The 25,783-nt window shown below is 42.2% G+C and overlaps 1 protein-coding gene across 1 annotated transcript; it reads left to right on the top strand.

Annotated features, from left to right (window-relative positions):
- SLC30A7 (solute carrier family 30 member 7) lies at nt 1-24,243 on the top strand. Its single transcript, XM_065669550.1, has 11 exons — nt 1-217; nt 361-462; nt 2,617-2,730; nt 5,682-5,769; nt 7,453-7,579; nt 8,486-8,635; nt 9,880-9,930; nt 11,174-11,309; nt 18,946-19,036; nt 19,980-20,129; nt 22,093-24,243. The coding sequence occupies exons 1-11, from the start codon at nt 138-140 to the stop codon at nt 22,138-22,140; spliced, it is 1,137 nt and encodes a 378-aa protein (XP_065525622.1). The 5' UTR covers nt 1-137; the 3' UTR covers nt 22,141-24,243.
- Nucleotides 24,244-25,783: the final 1,540 nt, after the last annotated feature.

Here is a 25,783-nt window from a genome sequence, read left to right on the forward strand (position 1 = left end):
CTTGTGCTTCCTCCCGGCAGGCCGCGGGTTGTAGTCCGGGTGCTGCCGCGGGTGCGGCGCTTTGGACGCGGTGGCTCTCCCTCGGCGTCCGGCAGCGCGGCCATACGCCGCAGCCTGGGTCCAGCAGCCCCGGCAGGATGTTGCCCCTCTCCATCAAGGACGATGAGTACAAGCCGCCCAAGCTCAACCTGCTCAGGAAGGTGTCGGGCTGGTTCAGGTAAGAGGCCCAGACTGGGCCGGGCGCAGTGGGGGCCGAGCCAGCGTCAGAGCCCTCGCGGAGGGGCTGGGGAGGCTGCTGTGGCCGACGCCTGTCCCTCGCTGTGCCGGCGGTGGGTGACCCGCTGTGTGTTCCGTGCGCAGGTCCATCCTGAAGGACAAGACCTCCCGCAACCTGTTCTTCTTCCTCTGCCTCAACCTCTCCTTCGCCTTCGTGGAGCTGCTCTACGGCATCTGGAGTAACAGGTACCAGGGAGGAGCGGGGCGGGAGCGGCTCCCAGCGCACAGGAAGCGGCGCCTCCTGCCGCGGACACTGCCACGTCTCCCTGTCGGCGGGGCCGGGCCCTGGCCGTGCGGCCGGGCCCTGGGGCTGCCGGAGGGCTTCCCCCGGCCCCTCAGCCGGAGCCCGCCTTGGGGAGGAATCTGTCTGGAGCCGGTGTCCCGCCGGCTCGGCTCTGGGCTGAGGGGGAAGCCTGTCCTTGTGCGTGAGTTACAGGAGCCGGGACTGGTTGTAACCGCTCCGGGCCTCCTGCTTGCCACAGATATCCTTTGTCTGGGAATGTGGCTTCATGTGGAAGCTGGTAGCTGTGTCAACAAGCAGCACTGCAGCAAACATCGCTGTCTCTAAGTGAGAAGCAGGAATTCATAGAATGGTGACCATAGAAGGGACCTTCAAAGCTCATCTAGTCCAAGCCCCTGCAATGATCAGGAGGAACATCTTCAACTGGATCAGGTTGCATAGAACCACAATCTGGTGTTGAATGCCTCCAAGAATGGGGCATCTACCACCTCTGGGCAACCTGTGGCAGTGTTTTACAACCCTCTCTGTAAAGAATTTTTCCTCGCATCCAGCCTGAATCTGCCTTCTTTTGGTTTAAAACCATCACCCTTCGTTCTATCACTACAGGCCCTACTGAAAAGTCTCCCTCCATCTTAATTAAGTATAAAAGTCTTCTCAGTTCAGGCAGAGAACATTGGGGCTGTTCAGCCTGGAGAAGAGAAGCTGTGTGAAGACCTCAGAGCAGACTCCAGTGTCTGAAGGGGGCTACAAGGATGCTGGAGAGGGACTCTTCATCAGGGACTGTAGCGATAGTACAAGGGGTGATGGGTTCACACTGAAACAGGGGAAGTTCAGGTTAGATCTAAGGCAGAAGCTCTTCCCTGTGAGGGTGCTGAGGCGCTGGCACAGGGTGCCCAGAGAAGCTGTGGCTGCCCCATCCCTGGCAGTGTTCAAGGCCAGGTTGGACGCAGGGGCTTGGAGCACCCTGCTCTAGTGTGAGGTGTCCCTGCCCATGGCAGGGGTTGGAGCTGGATGAGCTTTAAGGTCCCTTCAGCCCAAACGAGTCTCAGATTCTATAATTAAAACAAAAAAAAAAAGCCTCAGATCTTCCTGTCATTTGTGCAGTTGAGTCACTCAGAACTGTGCCTATACCACAGAGCATCTTTATGCCATGTGGTGAATTGTGTTGTAGTCTGTACTGACCTCTATTGATAAATGCACATGCCTCTGGCTACTTGAACATGTTAGCTTAGTGTGTGAAAGCAGTACAGCTGTGTTGGCGTTGCACCTATGGGAAGTCCTGCGTTTGTGGGATCAGCAGTTGTGAGCACAGTGCCATCATAACTTGCTGTGTGATTTCTGGTTCAGAGCTGCTATGGGAGCTTGGTTCAGTAACAGGCATCCAATAAATTTTTGACTGATTTCCCCTGTGTGTGAAAACTCTTCCAAAGTATCAAGTTTCAAAATAGGTTTGAGAATATTGCTTTTGTAAATGCTTAGTTCCATCACTGGTGGCATTGGTAGTCTTCTGCAGAACAGTTTAGTGTTACTGTACGCGTTAACCGATATATACATTGTGTATAATAGAAAAACAGGATCTTTAAACACAGTTTGCTTTTGTAACTGGCTGCAGAATGCGCTTATGTGGGGTCAGTACTTAAATGCAGCTTGTGTGTATATTCTTTTCTAGCCAGTTTTGCTCATATGGTCAAACTATAAATTGAAATATAAGAACAAATACCTGCCACTATGTTGGTGAGAGGTGCGGCTGTGAGTGCATCTACTCCAGGGTCTGTGGTTATGGAAACCACCCTCTGCTACCACCAGAATCATATGCTAGGAGGATTTTTTGCCAAGCACTCTTCCTCATATGCTAGGAGGATTTTTTGCCAAGCACTCTTCCAAAGTGCCTTCCCAAAGCTGACAAAAGCAGTTGTCACCATGTTTGTATTGGTCATCTAGTGTGGCTTTCTCCTCTGTCCTAGCAAAACCTTGCCTGACGGTTAAACACACAGTGTGTTCTCCTAGTGTGTAAAAGATTAAATGCTGTTTTCTCATACTACACATGTAATATATGGAATGTAACTTTTCCCTGTTTGTTTTCTTTTTTTTTCCTCCAGTTTAGGTCTAATATCAGATTCTTTTCATATGTTTTTTGACTGTACTGCTTTATTGGCTGGATTAGCAGCTTCAGTTATTTCAAAATGGAGGTCAAACGATGCTTTCTCCTATGGGTAAGAAACTTCAGGCTGTTACCTTTATGTACTTTAGTGAACTTCAGGCTGTTACCTTTACCTACTTCAGTAAATGCCTAGTAGAATTTTGTCACTCTTATGAACAAAACCTCTTTTCACACAACATTGTGAATTCACACAATATGCTCAAAGTGTGGGTTTTTAAGGTGACTTATGTCAACCATCAAGTTAGTAACTCCCTCATGCTGTACCACCTTCATGGATATAGCTGCTTTGCCTGATTCTGTTCCAAGGGCACTTGCTTCCATTGCACGTTGCAGTTGTGCCCTATGAAACAGCACTGGTGATACAATCTTATTAAATTGGTGATATGATTAATTAACAGCAAATGAGCTGTAACGGGTTGCTGCATTCCCTATAGCATTACTGACCTGAATGTCAGCATTTAGCTTCCACTGTGTTGCCTAAGCATGGATTGTGTAGTCTGAAACTTAAAGCACTGTTTAATTAAGGTGGAAACTGCAGTGTGCCTAGAAATCAATTTAGGAAGAATTGATTGTACTGTGAACTAATTGCAGTGAAAGCAAGTTCTGTATTAATTACTGCTCTGCATTTAAACAGCTGGTGTTCCATTTATTAGAGAACAGCCACAATTTGTTAAGTCTGATGTTTGCTGCGCTGGGTTTACATGTTATTCTAACCTGACTGCTTTGTGTTGGAAAACTTTAGTATCTGAAATAGTTTATTTCTACTTGTACTAAAAATCCCCCTGCTAGAGAGGGGCAAATTAATGTATGGCTGTTTGAAGAACTTTACATCAGCAGACTTCAGTTACATCTTGCATGATTATCTTATTTTCTGGCTTCCAAATATACATTTATACTATAATTTCCAGCAGAGAGCATCTTAAATGGGAAGATTTTGACATTGACAGCTTTCTTTCATCTAGATCAGGTAATGGCTGATCTGGATCACATAATTTCTGTCATAGAATCATAGAATCATAGAATAGTTAGGGTTGGAAAGGACCTCTAGGTCATCTAGTTCCAAACCCCTGCCATGGGCAGGGACACCTCACACTAAACCATCCCACACAAGGCTTCATCCAACCTGGCCTTGAACACTGCCAGGGATGGAGCACTCACAACCTCCCTGGGCAACCCATTCCAGTGTCTCACCACCCTAACAGGAAAGAATTTCCTCCTTATATCCAATCTAAACTTCCCCTGTTTAAGTTTTAACCCATTACCCCTTGTCCTGTCACTACAGTCCCTGACGAAGAGTCCCTCCCCAGCATCCCTATAGGCCCCCTTCAGATACTTGAAGGCTGCTATTAGGTCCCCACACAGCCTTCTCTTCTCCAGGCTGAACAGCCCCAACTTCCTCAGCCCGTCTTCATAGGGGAGGTGCTCCAGTCCCCTGATCATCCTCGTGGCCTCCTCTGGACTTGTTCCAGCAGTTCCATGTCCTTTTTATGTTGAGGACACCAGAACTGCACACAATACTCCAGGTGAGGTCTCACAAGAGCAGAGTAGAGGGGCAGGATCACCTCCTTCAACCTGTTGGTCACCCTCCTTTTGATGCAGCCCAGGATACGGTTGGCTTTCTGGGCTGCGAGTGCACACTGCCGGCTCATGTTCATTTTCTCATTGACCAGCACCCCCATGTCCTTCTCTGCAGGGCCTCTCTGAATCTCTTCTTTGCCCAACCTGTATCTGTGCCTGGGATTGCTCTGACCCAGGTGTAGGACCTTGCACATGTCATGGTTGAACTTCATAAGGTTGTCATCAGCCCACCTCACAAGCATGTCAAGGTCCCTCTGGATGGCATCCCTTCCCTCCAGCATATCAACTGGACCACACAGCTTGATGTCATCAGCAAACTTGCTGAAGGCGCACTGAATCCCACTGTCCATGTCAGCGACAAAGATGTTAAACAAGACCGGTCCCAACACCGATCCCTGAGGGACACCACTCGTTACTGGTCTCCAGCCGGACATCGAGCTATTGACTACAACTCTTTGTGTGTGGCCGTCCAGCCAGTTCTTTATCCACCGAGTGGTCCATCCATCAAATTGATGTCTCTCCAATTTAGAGAGAAGGATGTGGTGTGGTACAGTGTCAAACGCTTTGCACAAGTCCAGGTAGATGACATCAACTGCTTTACCCTTATCCATCAATTCTGTAGCCCCATCATAGAAGGCCACCAAATTGGTCAGGCAGGATTTCCCCTTAGTGAAGCCATGCTGGCTGTCACCAAGCACCTTGTTGTTTTTCATGTGCCTTAGCATGCTGTCTAGGAGAATGTGCTCCAAGGTTTTGCCAGGCACAGAGGTGAGACTGACTGGTCTGTAAATCCCCAGGTCTTCCATTTTCCCCTTCTTGAAAATGGGGGTTATATTTCCCTTTTTCCAGTCGTCGGGAACTTCACCTGACTGCCATGATTTTTCAAATATGATGGCCAGTGGCTTAGCAACTCCATTCGCCAGCTCCTTCAGGACCTGCGGATGGATTCCATCAGGTCCCACAGACTTGTGTGCGTTCAGATTTTGAAGATGGTCTTGAACCAGATCCTTTCCTACAGTGGGCCCAAGGTCTTGATTCTCACAGCCCCTGCATCTACTTTCTAAGACCTGGGTGGTGCAGTCAGAGCCTTTGCCAGTGAAGACCGAGGCGAAGAAGTCATTCAGAACCTCAGCCTTCTCCAAATCCTGTGTAGCCAGTTCTCCTGAAAGCTTCCTCAGGGGGCCTATTTTGTCCCTAGTCTGTTTTTTGTTTGCTACAATACAACGTAATGTCATAATACAACCTAGTGAATTTCTTACTGTATGTACTTACTTTAGTTAATTTACTGCATCTTCCATTAAGCAAATCCCTGTGTAATACAACCGAGAACTAGAAGATTGTTCCAAGTCTCATAAATTCCACTTCTAATTTTTAGCATTATAATGGAGGTGTTAATATCTACTCTTGTTTTTTCATTTCTTGCAGGTACGTTCGAGCAGAAGTACTTGCTGGTTTTGTAAATGGTTTATTCCTCATCTTTACAGCGTTCTTCATTTTTTCTGAAGGTGTTGAGGTATGTTATGGAGTCTTTTGCATTATCAGTGGTCACACTGCTGTTTGTAGAACATATTTAATGGGGATAAAATCAGTGAAATTGAATTGAAAAAATTAAACTATATTCTTACTGGTTAAAAAATTCTGGGATTTGAACAGAGAATAAGGCCATCTAAAATTTTTGGTTTGTGACACAGAAACCAGCTTTTTCAGTGTATCGGCACTAGCTTCTTAAATAGTGTATTTTGACTGTGTGTGAAGATTCTGTAAGATTTTCCCTATCCTTTTTCAGGCAGTTAAGCATGTCTTAGAAAGATCTTTATTTCTCATTGTTAATAGATAAATGAGGCCAATACAGAAAGATAAATGCTAGTTATTCAGAGGAGAGCCTTTAGTCATAAGCCACATCCTGTGAAGAAGTTGGTCTAACTTATCAAAGAAAAAAAGATTATCTGCCATGTCTTCGTCCGATATAACTGGCAAGTAGTAATAGCTTGAACATGTATAAGGGCACTTGATTTTTTTTTTTTTTACAAGATGTTTCAGGTGATAATTTCAAGATTTAAATGTAGACATCAAGCATTTCTGCACTGAAGTGAGGTAGGATTAAGAGTAAAACTGATTGGTTTATATTAAAGCCATTTAGTTTTTAATGGGAGATGCGCTCTAAGTTTGTTTAGACTTCTAGTTCAGAATACATTCTAGTGGTTTTATTTTTATTTGAGAACTGGAAAGAGTTCTCAGGAACACATCCTGTACGTAAATAAGCCTGTAAATATTTCAAAATCGGTACAAACTGGATTGAAATTGCTAAAAACGTGAAAACTTCACTCCAAATCTAGAAACAGCAACAAAAGTTGCTAGAAATACAAAAAAAAAAAAAACAAACAAAAAAAAACCCCAAACAAAACCTACTGGAAGGGTTTAGGTTAATGTAGAAACATCATTGTTTTTCTGTTGGTCTTGGCTCCTGTGTTAAGTATTAGCTTTGCTTGTGATGGCGACTCCTTTTCTTTTTGTTGCTTTAAAATGTTACATCTACTGCAAGTTTCCTTGTCTTGCTATTCCTGGTACCTTTCATACCTGGGGGCAGATGGTGATTGTTTCTTTCCCCCATCAATAGTAATTTACACTCTTCAACACTTAGTTTCGAGATGCAAATTGTGTTAGGCCTATAATGTCTCACTGAAGAAAAACTTCCAAAGAAAGTAGGGTAAGAAAAGAATTAAAAAAAAAAAAAATCTAAATTTTAAAAGTTTTAAGAAAATGCTGCAGTTTGTTCTCAGTCTTCATTTCATTCCTCTCATTGTTCTTAGCAGAAAGGAAGAAATGGCATTCTAGACTCTTGGAAGTTTTTTGATGACTCGATCAGTCCACATCGTACAACACTTGAATGTTTTCATATGGTGTTGAGTCACATCCTGCAGCATATTGAAATCTTGTGATAAAAGTCAGCTAGACTGTCAGAATATTCTGCTTATACTTTCACAGCTTTCATAATAAACAACTTCAACTTCAGACAGTAAGAACTGTCCACATACCTGCCCAAAACCTGAAAGTCCTGAGGGATTTCTAGGTTTTTCAGTGTCTTTTAAGGATGTAAAGAGATTGTAAAACTACATTTGCTTCTGGGTTTGTGACTTTGGGTTTGTTAGCTTTGTTTTGGTGTTTAGTTTTTTTTTTTTGCTTGTTTGTTTTTTAGAGAGCACTTGAGCCTCCTGATGTACATCATGAAAGACTTCTTCCTGTTTCTATACTAGGATTCATTGTAAATCTTATAGGAATATTTGTTTTTCAACATGGAGGTCATGGGCATTCACATGGCTCTGGTAGGATTCTATAATTTTCAGTACTGTTTCCTTCCGTGGCACCCTGAGAACCCCAGGTTTGACTTGTAATGTTGTTTTGGTGGCAATCCTAGGCAAATGGATATGTGACTTGTTTCAGTATTGACTTTTATGTTTTATCACTAGCCCTGTTATGTCACTGCCTCTTTCCATGTTAATATCCATTAACTGGAAGACTTAGAACTCCAGAATGTACTTTCTGGAACACGTACTCTTCTGTGCCTTACTGGGACAGGTTTGCAGACTGTCATTAGGACAGAATTAAGCTGGAGTTAAGCAGATTTTGACTGGAAAATTTACAAAGCAGTACCTGAGCCAGATCTTAAGCGTGGGCTAATTCAGCTTCAGATGCTTCTCAACTTAAATTCTGCATTTAAATTCAAAATACAGTATTTGCCTTAATATATATATTTGGTAAATAGGGTTTTTTGTTTCTGCAAAGCTAATTGCTATCTTTCAACTTACCACATAAACCAGTATAGGCTGGTGGAAGAAAATAGGCGTTGGTCTTTAACCAGTGATTTAGCTTATTTTATTATTTTTTTAATGTCTGAGTGATAGCCAATTTCTGGTTTCTTTAAACAGCTATTTTTAATATGCTTCTATTATGTGTACGTCTGCGCAATTGTACTAAAAGGATAGCACAATTTATCTCAGAAGTGGGAATGTATAAAAGCATTTGACTTCTCAAATCAGGTATATTTTTATACAGTTGCCAAGCATAGATCTAGATACCAAACGGCTTGTGTTAATTTTCTGAACTTATTTAAAGCTGTACATTAAGATGACCTGAAAGATGAATAGGTTTTAAGTTGCTTGGAAACAAATGTAAGCATCTTTTGATTCAACAATTTAAATATATGTTCTGATGATGCCATTTGTTTATAGGTCATGAACACAGCCATTCGCTATTTAATGGTGGTCTCAGCCATGGACACAGTCACGGAGGTCATGGTCACAGCCATGAACATAAACACGGCCATGGACACACGCATGGTCATGGTCATGGACACTCTCATGGTCAGGATTACTGTCATGGTAAGTACTTAGTTCATGTCATAGGCCATCTTGACTCAACTTATATGTTGTACTTGGTTTGGGATCTCAAATACAAGATTTTCCACATCTTGTGTAGTTATAATCTGTTTTGAAGCTGGTTATGAAAGAGGGACTTGGTATCTTTTCTATGCTTGAATCTTTTCTATAATGGCAAACAATCTGTGAGGAGACATCCATGCAGAATATGATCAATAGCCTTCACTATGGGAGAAGAGACAGTGTGGTTACCACCTATTTGAAACAATGCAAAGGAAAGCCGTATTGTAATGCAGCCATGTCAGTCCTTCCTGCCTAAGCCGTAAACTAGGATAGGATGCGACTCCAAATGGGCACATTCAGAGCAGGGAATAGTGTGGTAACTTGCAGACAGGAGGTGACAGAGTATAAAAATATTTACTTGTCCTTTTTCTGCTATTCTTAGTAGAAAATTGGTGCTTGCTTTCCAAGTGTTCTCCCAGAGTCTGGCTGGAAAGCAGGAGCTCCTTCCTCCTGCCTGTTCCTTGCTCTCCCCATGTTCTCCACCCCAGTGGAACAGAAAAGGTAGTTTTGTGCAATTTGAAACTCAGATCAACTTTCACATAAATTATGGTATATTTTCACTAGAAGTCTTCCTTAAAATATGTTTCTGACATAGAATCCCAGACTGGTTTGGGTTGAGAAGGACCTTATGATCATCCAGTTCCAGCCGCCTGGTGTGGGCAGAGATGCCTCACACAGGACCATGTTGCTCAAGGCACTGTCCAGCCTGGCCTTGAACACTGCCAGGGGTGGATATGTTCCACAGAGGCATTAATTTGCTTGGTTGAGAGGATTTTTTGACTTAATTCTACCTTTTCCAAGTTTTATCCTTCTTGGTTTACATTAGGCATAAATGCTTCCTTAAGTGAAATATTTCTGGTGAGCAAATTTATTTGACAGTGCTCTTGCTTGCATGTATGGCTTGTATTCTTGAGGGGATCTTACATTGCTAAATACTGGAAAGGTCTCATTTCTCAGTTTGTTTTCATTAAAAAACATGTTGCTCTTTATGCATACATAAAATCTATTGTGTAAAGTGGTAATTTTTTTAATAATATGTTTTAAGACTTTAAAACAAATAGCTGAAGTAAATTGTGAGCAGCTTGTCCATTCCAGACATTTCAGAAAGGAAAACCATAACAGAATATACCATTAAAGAGAGTCCTTGTGTAGCATGTTAACCTACCAATAATTAATCTTCACAGGTGACAATTCTCTTGAAGGGATGGCTGGATCCAGCAAACAGATTTTACAAGGTATGCTGAAAAAAAGTATAGTGGTTTTATTAGTTTTATCCTGGTCTGCCTGCTTATGACTGACTGTCACATCTGGTTTAGAGGGTGCCTCTGGGAAAATGCTGGTTTTCTTAGAGGAGCTATTTTTTGAAGTCCCCTTCTACATTCACTGTAGTTGAACCATCAGTTTAAAAGGGGATCCCAAAAGCTGGTATTCAGCTTCTGATGCTGAAAACATCAAATAATAAAACTCTAGGAAAGAGTGGTTAATGCAGAAACCGAAGGAGCCTAATTGCATTGTGTGCTCCGGCAAGTGAAGACCGATATTAAGATAGAATGTATTTAGAAAATGCATATTGGTATAATTGTTTAAAGGGTGCCTGAGCTTACAACTTGTATTTCATCAAGCTGTTATGGTTGTTTAGACAAGATGGTAATTCAGTCTAAATTGCTTGAGGCAATATTGGAGTCTGTGATCTCCTGAGCATTAGTGTAAATAAATTACTGATAATTTAAATGTCAGGTTTGAACTCTGAGTAATGTAAGTGCTCAGAATTGGGGGAGAAAACTGAGTCATGCAGTAGGTAGTAATTATTTGGCATACCCAAATGTACAACAATATCCTTCTGTCTGTTGGGACCAGCTCTCATGGCCATGTGCCCTCCCAGCATCTTGCCATGCTAGACTACTTGCTGTGTATTCCAAAAGCTGTTTCTGAATGACTGTTCCCATCGTTGCCAGCAGAGAGCTCCAGAGGCTAAATTTTGGTTATCTGCAAAGTCCTTGTTTCTTTGTCTTTTAAGGTAGTGTGCTATTCTGCAAAGTAAGTTGTTCATGTCTGCACTGTTAGTTAATTCTCAAAGTCCTTTGTCGTGGGTTTCTTTGCCAAATAACTCCTACAAGATGCTGTCAGTGAAACATAAGCATCTTTCAGAGCTTCACAGAGCTGTTTCTGTTAAGTCTTTCCATCTTATACAGTACTTCTTGTATGTAGGCATCAGGGAATATGAGTGTCATTACTGCAGTATGGGTGAGTATTGAAATACCTATTACTGCTAAGTACAGAAAATAATGTCTATTCTTCACATGCTCTGTGTTCTATGAGTATGTTGAAATCCTGTGATCGGTTTCTGTGTGCTTAACCAAAAATTGACCATGAGTTTAACAAGCATAAATTGTTACCTAGATCTTGTAACTCTTCTCTGTAACCTGGCGTTAGCTTTAAGAATACCAAGTTGTAATGATGTCAATTAATCTCTTACAGGTGTATTTCTGCACATTGTTGCAGACACACTGGGAAGTATTGGTGTGATTATATCTGCTATACTGATGCAGAACTATGGTCTAATGATAGCAGATCCTATTTGTTCAATGCTGATAGCACTACTTATAGGTGTAAGGTAAGTGTTGCTATCACTGATAGTTGGCAGTGTCTTTGATGTAAGTTACAGTACAAATTACAGCTGGGAAGAAAAGGTTTGTCTTTTATACTAATGACTTGCAATGTTTGCTTTTATTCCAAGAGTGATACCTTACCTCTGTTCTGTACAGCTTTCTTGCTGTGCTCTTACAGGAATTGTTTGTCTTTCCTTTTTCTACAGCTACAGCTTTTGCTCTTAAATCTGCATCATTTAGCCCTGTTCGCATGATTATACAAAAATGTCTTTGAGGTTCAAGCTGTAGAAAGCTTCCTCTCTGTATTTAGTGCATGCTTATATAAACCAGTGTGCTTCAGTAAATGGAGCAGAATGGCTTCAGGGCAGCAGAGCTGAGCCTGCTGGCACAGGATATGCCCTTGTCCTTGACAAACCAAATCTGGTACTTTTTGTGGGTTTTTTCCCTGGCGAGAGCTGCCTTTTTCCTTTTGGATTTGTATTCTGAGACATCCTTATTCCTTTGCAGAGCTGGTGGAAATGCTTCAGGTAGTTCTGGCCTTTCCCTGCTGTTGCTTATCAAGCTTACTGTCCATGTGAAGCTATTTGGATTAGATTGGACAAGCAAACATTTCATTCAGTGCTGCTGTTACTGGGGCTTTTCTGGCAGAGGTTTCACTTGTGACATAGGGCAGAGTGCCACAACTCCAGTTACAACCTCGTAACTGAGCACCTCTGTCTCTGTAGTGATGAATGTAATCTGACTAACTGCAGCTACTTATGCTTGTACCACATATGGCATGTTTATACCATGTGCATGGCAGCATTCACGAAACTATTGATGTGAATCTCCCAAATTAGCAGAGTAGGGCACTAAATGCTCACAGAAGTCTGTGTGCTAGAGATCACTGTTCAATTACCACTTTAATAGAAACTTAATATTTTCACCTAAACCTCCTGTAATTTCATAACGGACAAATTATTACAAACTAATTCAATTACTGAAATATCAAAAAATGGGAGATAAATGTGCAGGCTACTAATGGGGAGGAAACTGTTGCCGAGGTAATAGCTGAGTAAAGCACTAGTTTCCATATACTTTGCATTTAAAGGTCTAGCTTTGTGTACAGCAAAGCACATGTGGAGTGCTGATCAGAAAGTACTTTTCTTCCATGCATACAGAGGTTGAAGAAGACTATCTTCCTTGATAGAGGTTTCATTAAAGCTGTTTATGGGTATGTCTTCTAGCATAGTTAGGAGCGTCTGAGGTTCATGCTCTATGCTGCCGGTGCTTGAGACCCTCAGTTTCATGTGTGTTTTGACCTGATCCCAGACCTCAGCCTATATCATTTTGTTGGTCCATGGTGCTATAATGATCTCTAGAATTGTTATGCTGAGTGCAGTCAGCTGCATCACAGTCAGTAGATGCAAGCCTGCGTAGCTTGCAGACTGACACATCCCAGCACAGCAGGAGCAAGCAGTAATTGAAAGTTTGAGTTGGGTTTGGTTTGTTTTGGTTGGTTGGGTTTTTAGTTCCGAAGTAGTCCAAAAGACTTAACTACTGATGGCTTTGCTTGAAATACACTTAAACAAGATCATAAACAAGATGGCTGGCAGTTTCAGATGGATATTCCTTGAGAGCTCGAGTTCCCTTTTGTGTTGCTTGACTTTAGTAATCCTGTACACTTATGGACATAAAGCCATTGTTTATTCTGCCGTCACCATCCATGGTGATAAGATGGTTCATAGAGGAAGAAAAATAGTCCTCGTATTACTGTTCAGATGCAGACAGGCAAAGGCATGAAGTCAGATATTCTCTGCTTTACAAATTCCATTATGCTTTCCCTTGTTGTAGAAAGTTATGTTTTCTCTATTTGTGTGTTCATCTGTTGAGTCTTGAAAGCAGAGGGCTTGTCAGTTTGTGGATTCTCAATGGGAAGACTATATCCTGCAATCTTGTCCAATCTCTGCATCATAAATCTATGGCCCTTTCTGAAGGGTTGGTTTGGGTGGGGGTTTGTAGCTGTTGTGTTCCTGGATGCTGCCACTAATATCTGATGAATTCTACTTTGATTACTTCTGCATGATCTCATGCAAGTGTCCATTGAATTTTAATACATAAATAGGACATGGTTAAAGTAGAAGAGTCTGTTTTGTGAGCATTTTATCTGAGTATTTATAATTTCTTTTACAAAAGCTTGGCTATTTCATAGGTGTTCAGGTTGACACTCTTCAAGTTTTTCCCAAGGTGTTTTTAAGACTCTAAACTGCTTTTAATATTCAAAACTAAATGTTCATTTATTTTTTTAACATTAGAATTTGAAGCCTTGTTCTGAAATGTTGAAGCAATTTTAGTGTCTCCGTGAAGTAGTCATCACCAAAAGCCACAGCTCCAGTACAAAGCAAGAAGTTTGTCTGAAACCATTGTTAGTCCCACATGCTTCAAGAAAGGCACTGTAGACTAAATATGATACTGGATTGGACAGAGTATGCACACCACATAGTAATGGGTTGATCAAATGAGGCAATTCAGTCATTTAAGTGAAGTTGTTTCTGTGGGTTACATCATCTAGAGCTGCTTGAACATGATTATCTCATGAAAGAGCTTTGAGGAAGCACATGTGTATAACATTTAGGGTATATGCCTATAATGTTCGGGGTATAACAGTATAAAAAGTTGCTTTTTTCAATGAATTGCTGCATTTGCTTAGATTCAGAAGGAATATTCTTAGCAAAACTCCCCTGAACAAGCGTGCTTGATGGTGGTTTTCTGAGCCATCATTGCTAAATGGCCTGCACTGCCTTTGTTTACAGACTCATGGTACCTGCTGGCCTTACTTGGGAATCAAAGCACTGCATCGTGATGAGAACAGCCAATTTAGAATTGGGAAACTAAGCATTAAACCTGTGATCCTTGTCTTGACCAAAGCCTGCAGTCTGATTAAAGCTGCCACTGCCTGATAGAAAACTGTTATTAAAGTTCTGACAGGGTGACAGTCCTGGCACTGCCCATGTGGGTGGTGGCTGGAGGAAAAAGAAAAGATCTGGAAACCTGGCTGCAGTTTTTCAGCTATGGGATTTGAAGAGCTGTATCTCATCTTGAGTCTTTGATTTTTGTGGAAGGCAAACACTTCTGTAACAAGTATTTTCTGTTGTGCTGAAAGCACTAACTGCATTTCCTGCTGTGCTCTGATTGCAGTGGCTGTGTAAAGGGGTTTCAGCCTTGCTGTCCAAGATCGTGGCAATGCCAGAGTCTTGCTGGCTGTGCCTACTGAACAGTGGGACTGGAATGGGTATGAACATTACCCGAATGTGATAGACATTGATGAAGAGTCTTATGCTTTCACTCTTGGTTGCTACTCAACCCATGTGTCATAGTGGCAAGCTGGACTTACCAATAGCTTTTATATGCTTGACCACCTTTGGCTCGCTCTGCAACAGTGCAAGTGTGATGTGCTGCCAACTCAATTTACACACATTAGCTGCTTTTGCTATTAGGACTTTTATAGAAGATCTGTTTATGTCCCAAGTCTTGCTGTGGTTTAGTGCCTCTTTCACATTCTGAAGCTGTGTGGAGACCTCAGAGCAGCTTCCAGTGTCTGAAGGGGGCTACAAGGATGCTGGAGAGGGACTCTTCATCAGGGCCTGTAGCGATAGGACAAGGGGTGATGGGTTCAAACTGAAACAGGGGAAGCTCAGGTTAGATCTAAGGCAGAAGCTCTTCCCTGTGAGGGTGCTGAGACGCTGGCACAGGGTGCTCAGAGAAGCCGTGGCTGTCCCATCCCTGGCAGTGTTGAGGGCCAGGTTGGACACAGGGGCTTGGAGCAACCTGCTCTAGTGGAAGGTGTCCCTGCCCATGACAGGATGAGCTTTAAGGTCCCTTCCAATCCAAACCAGTCCGGGACTGAGTTTGATATTTTAGATTCAAGGCTTGGTAATCGGAGGCCACTGGAAGACTGTGTCTGCTTTGGCACCAAAGCTTCCAGACTGCTGCTGTATGACAAAACTCTGCTGGGTGCGAATTCAGCAGCATTTGTTTTTTCTCAGTAATATTTCTGTAAATAAAAAGCAAAAGGGAGGGGAAGTATCAGTGCAGTAGCTACTGCAGAGACAGCCGCGTGTGTCTTGCACTAATGACTAATCCAGAAAAAGGAAAGCTTGGTCAGATTCTGTAACCACACTTTTCAGCCTGCTTGCTCATCTTTCCTAGTGTTTTCTTCAGTCACATGAGATGGAACTAATATTTCTAGTGCCTCCTGGTGATTAAGTAATACTGGTTTTTAGTTACTGTGTGAGAAAAGGGCATACTGTGTGGAGTTTTGAGTTTTAATTAGAAGGTTTTGTACATCAGTAGTACATATGGAACAGTGGAAAACCTGAAAGAGCAGAAAACTGGATTCTGTATTTTGTCGTGTTAGTTGGACTTACAGTAAAAGGTAAGACACGTAGTAAGATAGTGTCCCTTTGGATGCAGAGATGAGTGCATGGGCTTCTGCTCTAACAGCAGTCGTGAGGACAGATCCCATCACTGCATCTGGTGTTTGGCCTTTCCAGCTTTCCAAAAGAGAAGCTTGTAGGTGAACACTGTCTGAGAGGAGGGAGGTGTGACCTGAGGTGCACTTCAGCTTTCACCTGCAGTATCAAGCTGCACATTCCAATTTACCTTTACTCTTTGGACTTTTAAGCTGTTGCTGTTTCACACCATGGCTTTAGTGCTTTTGTGAGGTCTGGATAAAAGCATAATCTGTGCAGCATTATTGCAAAAAACTTGCACAGAAGATTTCTCTCTCAAAGCTTTTTTGGTGGAGCTGAATTCTATGAATAGGGGAAATCTTGCCATCAGAGAGACTATGTTGTATCACCTGTACAAGGGGTGGAGTGTTTGCCCACTCACATTTTGTATATTAGTTAATACTGAGCTAATCATAGAATCAACCAGGTTGGAAAAGCCCTTTAAGCTCATCCAGTCCGACCCTTACCCGATCACTGCCAAGGCTACCACTACCCCATGGCACTGAGGCCTCGTCTCCACGGTGTGTGCACACTTGCAGGGACGGTGACTTCAGCCCTGCCCTGGGCAGCCTGTTCCAATGCCTGAGCACCCTCTGGGGAAGGAATTGTTCCTCAGCTGCATCTAAACCTGCCCTGGTGCAGCTTGAGGCTGTTTCCTCTTGTCCCATCCCTTGTTCCTTGGGAGCAGAGCCCAGCCCCTCCTGGCTCCATCCTCCTGTCAAGCAGTTGCAGGGAGCGATAAGGTCCCCCCGAGCCTTCTGTTCTCCAGGTTAAACCCTGCCCAGTTCTTTCATGCTCAGTGGTGCTGCTGGGCAAGGGGAGGCAGTTTTTGGTGCTTATGTGCCCCTTGCTGATAGACTTAACCTTGGAAGATGAATTTTTTAGGCACAGGGTTCTCAGAATGAAGCAGATGTTAATTTTCAAAGCTTGTTCAGTGGAAGAGCTTCTAACAGGGTTTTCACTTCCTCTCCCGAGTGTGCATCCTGTTCCAGAGTGAATCAACTGGTTTCACTGACCGAATCCTTTTTTGGAATGGGTTAACATGCCCAACCTGCCAGTCTTACGTTTCTGCAGGCTGTCTTTCCAAATCTTCTGCTTGCAGTTCATTTCAGTTCTGTCAGATAATGTACATCAGATAGATAAAACAATGTATATAAGTTGTGCAAATCAGATGTTTCTTGGTTGTGTTTCTTTACTGTTTTATTAGTGGTATGTCCCAATAGAAATGCAAGCTTCCGTGGTCTCCATTCCTTTAGTCCTTTCCCTGGGAAAAATATGCAGGCTGTATGTGTGTGTGTTTTGAAGCCTTTGGAAGTCTCACCCATATGTTAAAGGGGTCTTGTTAAATTTATGGGACTGGAGCCTGTGTTCCAAGATCTTGTATTCCATTTGCATCCTGAACTTGTGTATTGGTCTGTCAGGGTTATTACAAAGAAGCAAACCTCCATTTTTAAATAGTGAGTTAACCTGAAATCAATTCAGCAAGAGAGTATTTTGGCAGCCCCAGCTCCCTTTGATGTAATGCTTGTGACATGGACATTATTTAGTGAGATGGGTCCATTGATAAGAGCCTTTTTCTGTAAACTGTTGTAGTCCACTGTCTGTAGAATGTGACACTCCAATTAAGCTTCCTTTAGACAGTTGGGCAGCTACTGCCTTACAGAATGTTTAATTGTCTGTGTGACAGGTCCCGTTTAGGCAACTGCTGCCTGCTTCTAATTGCTTCTTCCTATGCCTGAACCAATTCCCCCCAGTAGCAATGGAACTGTGTGAGGCCATATGAAGTGCATCAGGCAGTGAATTTGGCTGGAATAACCACTGTGCCTGAAAGGAGACATAAATTTAGGGTGTCTGTTTTTCCAGGGGTTCATTAGACAAGAGTTATGCACCCTCTAACCTCCCCCCAGCCCTCCCTAAGGGTTAGCCGAGGAGGTTGACTGCTCAGCTCACAGCCAGCACTACTTCCACATGCAAATGGAACCAGATCTTCAGAAATGGAAAAGAATGGTTGGGACATGCTGTTCACCATCTGCAGATATACACCTGGGGTGTGCAGTGTGTTCTGCATCACTTCATGAGGTTTCAAGCAAAGATTCAGTGGTTTCCTTTAACAGATGTCCAAGAGATGAACTGGGCTATGTTTTCTGGATGCTTGTTATCTCGTTACTCTGTGTGTTCCAGCTGTGATGCCAGTGCTGAACACTGAAATTCAGCTTACAGCTTCTGAAATACATTATCACTTGTGGTCTAGAGTGGTGGGTTGACTTAACGTGCTCTTGAAACGAGATTGCTGTTCAAGTGTTAGTATTGGGCTGTAGATGTTTGTCATCCTCTTGAAAATACTAGGATGCTCTGTTGAGCCAGACAGGATACACTGCTCCTAAACAACAGTTTGCCATTCTGCATCTGTAATATGAGTATGAACACTTAGTGGTGGCTTCAGCAAATGGTCTAACTGGCCAACTGGTTCTATTAAAAAAATAAAGGAAAGTACCAGTAATAAAAAGGGCACTAAGTGTTCTCTTGGTTTGCTGATTAAACAAGACCATTTGGCCAGGAGGGAACCTCTAATTGCTTCCAAATGTTTAATCCTTGAGTTCGGCTGGGCCCCTTTGCTGAGTTCACTGCAAGAATATGCTAAGTTGTCTGTTTCTGACAGAATAACTTTGTTAGAGCTGGACTGGTCCATATTAATTTTGTTTTATGATCTCCCCATTATTATCATTGTTCATAAGAAAAATATGCCTGAAGCCAAGCACAAAAGCAAACCTCATTTCAGTTGCCTATTTTATGGTTGGTTGTGAGTGATTGCCATTGAAGTAGGTCTGGGTTTTGAGCTGTGCTTATCAGCTGCTCTGTCATATAACTTTGAAGAGACTAAGAAAGCTCATCTCAAATACCAGGATTCAACTATTAGTCTTTTGTGAGCGTCCACCAGTTGTCTCTGTGGCAAAACTGGGGGCGAAGTAATCTTGTCTTTAGTGAGACACCACAGCAATTCTGTCAGTCCTTTTCTGTACCAGGTTTTCAGGACAACTTAGCTTCTGGTGAAATAGCTGAAGAAAAATGCTTCAAGAGCATTAAGGAATGTTACATTGCTCTGCATCTTTAGACAATGTAATAGCATGGTAACTTGCTTTTTTCTTTCCAGTATTGTTCCACTTCTAAAAGAATCCATTGGAATTCTGATGCAGCGAACTCCTCCTTCCCTGGAAAACACTCTGCCTCAGTGCTACCAGAGGGTGAGCTCTTAGCCGGTTTTCCCTTCAGATCAAGCTGCTGACTGAATAAACCACAACTGTGTGTATAAGGATATTTTGTGATGCTTTCCCAGTACTGCCTGTGGAAGGTTCCTTAGATTGTACACTTGGAGGTACCAGTTTGATTCTGATCTTTCTGCTCTCCTAGATTGCCTGTAGTTTCAGCTTGGTTTGTGTTTTAAAATGTGCTATGGGGACTTAGAAAAACGGGGCCTGAAGCTTTTCCTCTCAAAGTACTTTGTGCTGATAGGAAGTGGATAATGTTTTTCTGGTTTGTTAGGTTTTGTCTCCCCTCAAAGTCTAGTAGTAAGTAACATTGGAAGTGTATTACTCCAGATTTGGCGCCTCCTGGTACTACTCTATAACTTATCTACTACTGTGTTACAACTGAACAATGAAGCGCCTTTGCAAAGTGAATAAAAAGCACTTGTAAGAGTGCCAAGTACAGTAATGTAATATGTGGAAGGTTTGCTAAAAGTGGACGGAGGCAAAAGAAAGGGTTTGGACAGGACAAACATAACCCCTCACAAGACATGTTAATAGAGTTCTGTTAATGGTTTGAATCTTTCTCCAGTTTTTTAATGGGGACATTCCTGCATTTGCAAAAAACTGCTGTTTTAATGGAGTGCTCTCTCAAACTCCGTAACTGTGACTTTCCTCTTGGAGCTCACTGTTTTCAGAAGTGGTTTTAGTAAAATATATGTAGAATATCAATGCAGCAACATACCAAATCATGACACGTACCTATGATCTGCATGTGTTCTCCTTCATTACAATTGCTGAAATAGTAACAAGGAATTGAAGTATCACAAATTGCACAGTGAACTAGAAGTAAAAGAAACATCATTTATAATATTTTCTGTAAAAAAACATAGTACAGACATTTTCTGAAGTAAGTATTTTAAAATGTGCCTGTATTTTTCAGGTCCAGCAGCTGCAAGGAGTTTACAGTTTACATGAGCCCCATTTCTGGACCCTCTGTACTGATGTTTACATAGGGACTTTGAAATTACTAGTAGCTCCTGATGCTGATGGAAGGTGGATTCTAAGCCAGACTCACAACATTTTTACTCAGGTATGTCTCATGAGCAGAAATCACATCTCAAAGTGTAAAGCTCCCTTCACTTGATGTGACATTATAGTTCTTACCAAGAAAAACTAAACATTTCTGGTTTTGATGTTGGTGTGTTTTGAAGAGCTGCTCTGCTCTAGTTGTATAGAACAATTTCACAATACTCGGTGGTGTAAATGAAACTGCCTGTACCTCTGCATTGCTTTTTGATGCTGCTTAATGGAAGTAACAGCTGTAGTTGTCTGAGGTGTATCAAGTTAAGTTGAAACCCTATATTGACCCATGGGGAACCAAAAACATAGATGAGGCTTCCCTCAAGACAGGGCTTCCGACCACAGGCTGGGACCTATGTCAGTTTTTCACTCTGCTGATGCTGTCATTCATTTCTATTCCCCTAAGAATGTATTTGTCATTCATGCCTCTCCCTCCCAAGAATCCATGGTCCATAATGTCCTTTCTCTGCTTTTGAGTTCTGTAGCTGAAAAGAAGACAAATATTCCTATTTATAACCAGTGTTTTAGGTTACAAAACATTGTCAGCTAAAGGGTAATATTTTGGAGATAATGTAAATTACTGTCAGCTTAATTAAAAATCCCAGGCTGGATTTTGTGGTTTTAAGTGCATTTTGCCTACTCAGTTTCTGGTCTCTCAGGAGAAGCACCACTGAAACCACCCCTCCAGTGTGCTGCCTCAGTGCATGAATTCTCCTTACAGGAATTCGAAGTAGTCAGTCTTGGGGAACCCAGTAAATATAAACACACATACCTTGGTTAATGTTAGAGACTTAGGGAAGTATGAGTTCTTGTTGTTAAAAATATTCTAAAATCAAATTTTAGTCCTAAAGTCTGGTCCTTTTTGAGATGTTCCATCACATGCAGCTCTAGATTGAGTAGGTAGAAATCAGCCTGCATGGCTTATTCTGCAGACTGAATAGTTTGAAACTAAGGGATATGTTTTGGCAAGATGTTTGCAGAACATTCTACTACATTAAAATGAATCTTACATCCAAAGGATTGCATTTCCCAAGTGGGTCATTAGCTCTTCAGCTGCTCTGTAGCAGGTATCCAGAGCCATGTGTCCAGGAAGCGAATTGGGAGAACAAGGTCTCACCATTTTTCTTATGTGACCTATGGTAATAAGTGGAGGAGCAGTTGGAGCAAGTAGAGATTTTTCTCCTCAGTAATATTGTCCCTGATTAATCTTAGCTGCTTTGCCACTCGACTGAGCTAAACTCAAGTTGGTGTTAGTTGAAGACAGTCTGGTCTTCAGCAGTGTTCAGCCTAATGCTTCAAGATCACAGTGCATAACCAGTGACCATCACAGTCAATTTCTTTTAATGCTGCTTTATACTGAATTATAAAACCAAGCAAGTCCACCTAAGCCCAGTTTAACAAGGTTTCTGAGGGAAATGCTTTTGTACAATTCATGTACCTTTACCAAAAGTCGTGCCATGCTGTCATGTAAAGTCACTGTAGACGTCGTAATTTCTTGCTGAAATCTTGGTGTAGAGCTGGTTCAAACAACAAATCCCATGTTACACTCTTGCGCTTGGCTCCATTTTACCCTGACAGCTCTCCAAGCAGCTTGCTTTCAGGGAGTTAAACTTTGCCAAAGGAAAGAATTGCTTTTGTGCAGCTTCATGTGTGATAGTCATTCAGGATGAAGCAGAAAAGGTGACGTAGCAAAGCTATATGTAGTTAATATCTAATGTTAATGTATAATTAGTCAAGTGTGATCACTCAGCTAGGTGAAGAACTAGGTATTCATACAGTGCTCAGAGTTTGGGGTTTCCAAATTGCCAGCATCTCAGTGAATGGTGAGCTGGATGTGGAAGATGAGTAAGAAGATGAAAAGTAAGATCCTGAGGTTCTTTACTAGGTAACTTACTGGTGTGGACTGTGTTCAGGATAGCTAAATTGCTTTGGCTTTACAAGTTTGGGGTTTTTAACTCTTCTCTTTTCTATAGGCAGGAGTAAGACAGCTTTACATACAGATTGACGTTGCAGCCATGTAGTGAATTCCTGAACTTGTGCTGTTGGACCAAAGTTTTCTGTACTGTACTGGTAGAACAACACGCTTCTCAAGACAGAGCCTGCCTCCACCACTGCTCTGGAATGGACTGAATGGATTTCTGCCCTTGGGCTATGGATGGACTTCACCTCTAGGGAGTAAATATTGAATGAATGTTACAGACTTTGGGTCTTGATTTATTTTGTGGCCCCTAAACTTGTAAGTTTTTGAGGGTTTTTTTTACTTCCTAAGATTATGGTACTGGAAACCCTGTCATGTCTTCAGTGAAGCTGCTGAAACCATTGCTCATTCCCCATAAAACCAGTGTTCTCAACCATTGGAAACTCGTTTTGTAGATGATGTCACAGTGGCTGACATGCTTCGATATAATCGTATGTTTGTACAATTGTTTGTACTTTGCAAACTTAATGAACCAAACCATATTGGGTTTTCAAAGTGCCTTTTATATCAGGATAGGTATTTGCCAGCATAAATCAGGAGCATCAAAGGGTTTTATTACTTTTACAAATATCTTGTATGCAGTCTGATTATTTACTAGTGACATATGTGGGGGTTTGTGTACTCGCATAACTGTAGATGTTAGACTTCCCTTGCACTTGCATCTTACCAGGCAGCAGAATTCCAATGTAAAAGGCAAAGAGACTTGCTTCCAAAACAAGCTGGATATCTTACTGCACACCTTGTGGAAATTACTTCAGTCAAAATACTAGATTTACTTCCAATTCTTAATCCCCCTCATACAGTTGAGGGTTATGAGATATTACATGATGCTACTCATGTTCACAGTCCCTGCAGCAAAAGGCAACTTGGGGAAGATGCTGGTGATGGAAGCAATGCTTGAGGTGTTTTATCTTCCAAATTACATGGTGGGAAAAATTGAAGCTTTCACTAAATCATTTAGGGATTTAATCTCCTTGCTTTTAATAGGTTGTAATGACTTTTATTAAAGTGATGGGTGAGAGAACTTTTGCCTTTCCAAATACTGCAAACAGTTGTTCCTGGTGGTTATACCTGCAATGGAAATATGGACAATGGTTCATGCTCTTTAAGATTAGGCTTTTCCCTGGTTGACAAGTCTGGTGTTTGTTACTGTCTCATTGCAGCCTTGTGTGTGTTTTCATGGAAAAAGGAGTTCTCCATGCAGTACACTTTGCTCTGAGTGTTGTTGCAAGACAATCTGCTATACTTGGTATTACAGGTGATAATTCCACTATGCTGTAATAGTTAACTTAGCAATGGAAGACTCCAAGAGGATGTTTTACGCACAGAACATTGTGGAGTCAAAAACAAGATGGGCATTTTCCTGATAAATCATAGCCAGTACTGACTGGGATGGACTTCTGGTACTGGGATATTCTTTTGGTACCTGATACATGGCAACACTGAAATCAAGGCCCTCTAAGGCTGACAGTGGCTGTGTAGTAAGTACCGGGCACTGTGAAAGTACCTGAGATTCATTGTGGAAATGGTGGAAAATGTGGAAATTTGCGACTGGTATTGCTGAATTCACCTCGGAGGTGAAGCTCCTTGCATTCCTTTTGTCATTTCTATAAAGCACCTCTATTTTTATCTTTAATGTGAAAACGTGATGGTTGCCAAATTGATCGGTTGTTCCTGAATTTTCCAGGTGAGATATTGAAACCTGAATGCTGATTTTGTGCAAAGCTTGGGGATATACTCTTGTGCTTGAATGGAAAACCGGGCGTGAAGAAAAATAGCAGTAGAAAGCCACATACATGTTACTTCTAAGCTTTACAGCCTCTTCCAGTCTTCAGATCTTCCTTATCCCTGTTACTGGTTCCTGATGCTGTCTAGTTCTGCTGGGGGTGCTGGCAGCACTGTTCCACATCTCTCCTGGCCTTCTGCTTGCACCTGTCCAGCCCCCTCCCTGTCTGCCCTTGTAGGTGCTCTGCCAGGCCTGGAGTTGCTGACTGGAGGATGGGATCAGACAGCTCCACAGCACAGGGTAGGGTGCTAGAATCTTCTGAGCAGATCTAGGTGCTGCAGTTTAAGATACCACTTGCATGTATGTTCACAGACAAGGTGAATTAAAATCTGGTTCTGATGACAGGGCAGAGATCCCTCATTGCTTTGTTGTATGTTGCTTCTTGCTGATTGACAGCATGATATAGTGATTATTATTTTTTGTTCTAGTTATTACTCTTTGAGGCTACAGAAGATCAACTGGTATCACTTTCAAGACGAACACCAGCCCACTTCATTGCAAATGTGCCATGATCCAAGAGCCAGGCTCTGGTTTAAATCACTTACACCAGTGTGTTTCAGGACTGAGTACTCCTGGAGCTGGTGAAACACTGCCATGCTGCTGGAGCTGAGCACAGCCACTGACTTAGTTTTCCTAATGAAAAGCCAACAGTTACAGTTTGTTTCCAAGTGAGAATCTGCCTGAATGGCAACTGGGTTTCCTTGGTGGTGGTTCTCTTTTAGATGTACATCTACATACTCTTTATAAAGTGTCTGGGAAATGGAGTGAAAAAGCCCTTCAGCTGGTTATAATCAGCCAATATAGATTGGAATTATTTTTGACATCTTTTTGCTGCTTATTATGACCTGTCCATCTGCTAGCAACAGGTAAGTCAGTTTCCTAACTGAGATAGCACTTTCCTCATTATTTTTGAGGACAGATTGATGTTTCATAGTAAGAAATTTATTTGTTTGTTAAACATAATCAAGGCTGGTGTAGGGAAGTCAGATTCCAAGGAGACTTTAAGCCTTTTTAAGCGTGCTGAAAACCAAGCATCACAAAACTCTCCGAACAACAGTAGATAAGTCCAGTAGGCAGCAGCCACCACATCTGGTATGTCAGTAAGCAGAGTGACAGCAGAGCTCTTCTTATTTACCTACTAAGGGGATAGTCGCTCGGGTTCTAGGAGAGGACAGGTCATGCAATTCAAAGTGCAGCTTCTCTTCCGCTTGTCAAAGCGCTGTTATTTCCTGGTTTGCTAATTCCTAGTACTTGGCTGCTTGTAGAACATTCTGCTTTTAATGCTTGATGGGAGACACATCATTTCATCACAGATTTGTGTGAAGGACTAACAGCCAGAGATGGGTCAGTGTCTACAGATCATCTGCCAAAACTCAGACTCCTGTTATGCAGCACTGAGTTTCGAACCAGGGTTTCAGGGTGTGCTTCTCTCATGTTCCCATGTAGCTGAAGTTTACTGTGGAGTTACTGGTCTGTATCTGGGGGCAGGTAAGGGGTAAGTTCCGTGACTGAAAACAGTAACTCAAATATTGTCCCAAAGCCAAGCCTGCAGACTGCATGGCCTTTGCAGGAACTGCAGCAAAGTCAGATGATAAAACAAGTGCTAGAGTGTGTCTGTACTAAAACACCCCGGATGTTTGTCATGGGAAATAACAGTGGAAGCTACCACTCTTAAGAGTGTGTATGGTAGAGCCTGGTCCTTTGTAGGCTCACCCTGTAAGTCTCTGCATGTGGATAAACTTGTTCCTCACATCAGTAGCCCCTACAGAGAGCTTCATTTCTGGTGTGATTTGCTGAGCCAAGGCAAAAAGTGCTGGTCCAAATAACTGACTTTGCTCTTTATGTAATGTGCTTACTAAAGCGAGAGTTTAATTGCATCATTTGAGCTGCTGACACAGTA

The sequence above is a fragment of the Lathamus discolor genome, chromosome 3 (genome assembly GCF_037157495.1).
Source record: "Lathamus discolor isolate bLatDis1 chromosome 3, bLatDis1.hap1, whole genome shotgun sequence".
NCBI lineage: Eukaryota > Metazoa > Chordata > Aves > Psittaciformes > Psittacidae > Lathamus > Lathamus discolor.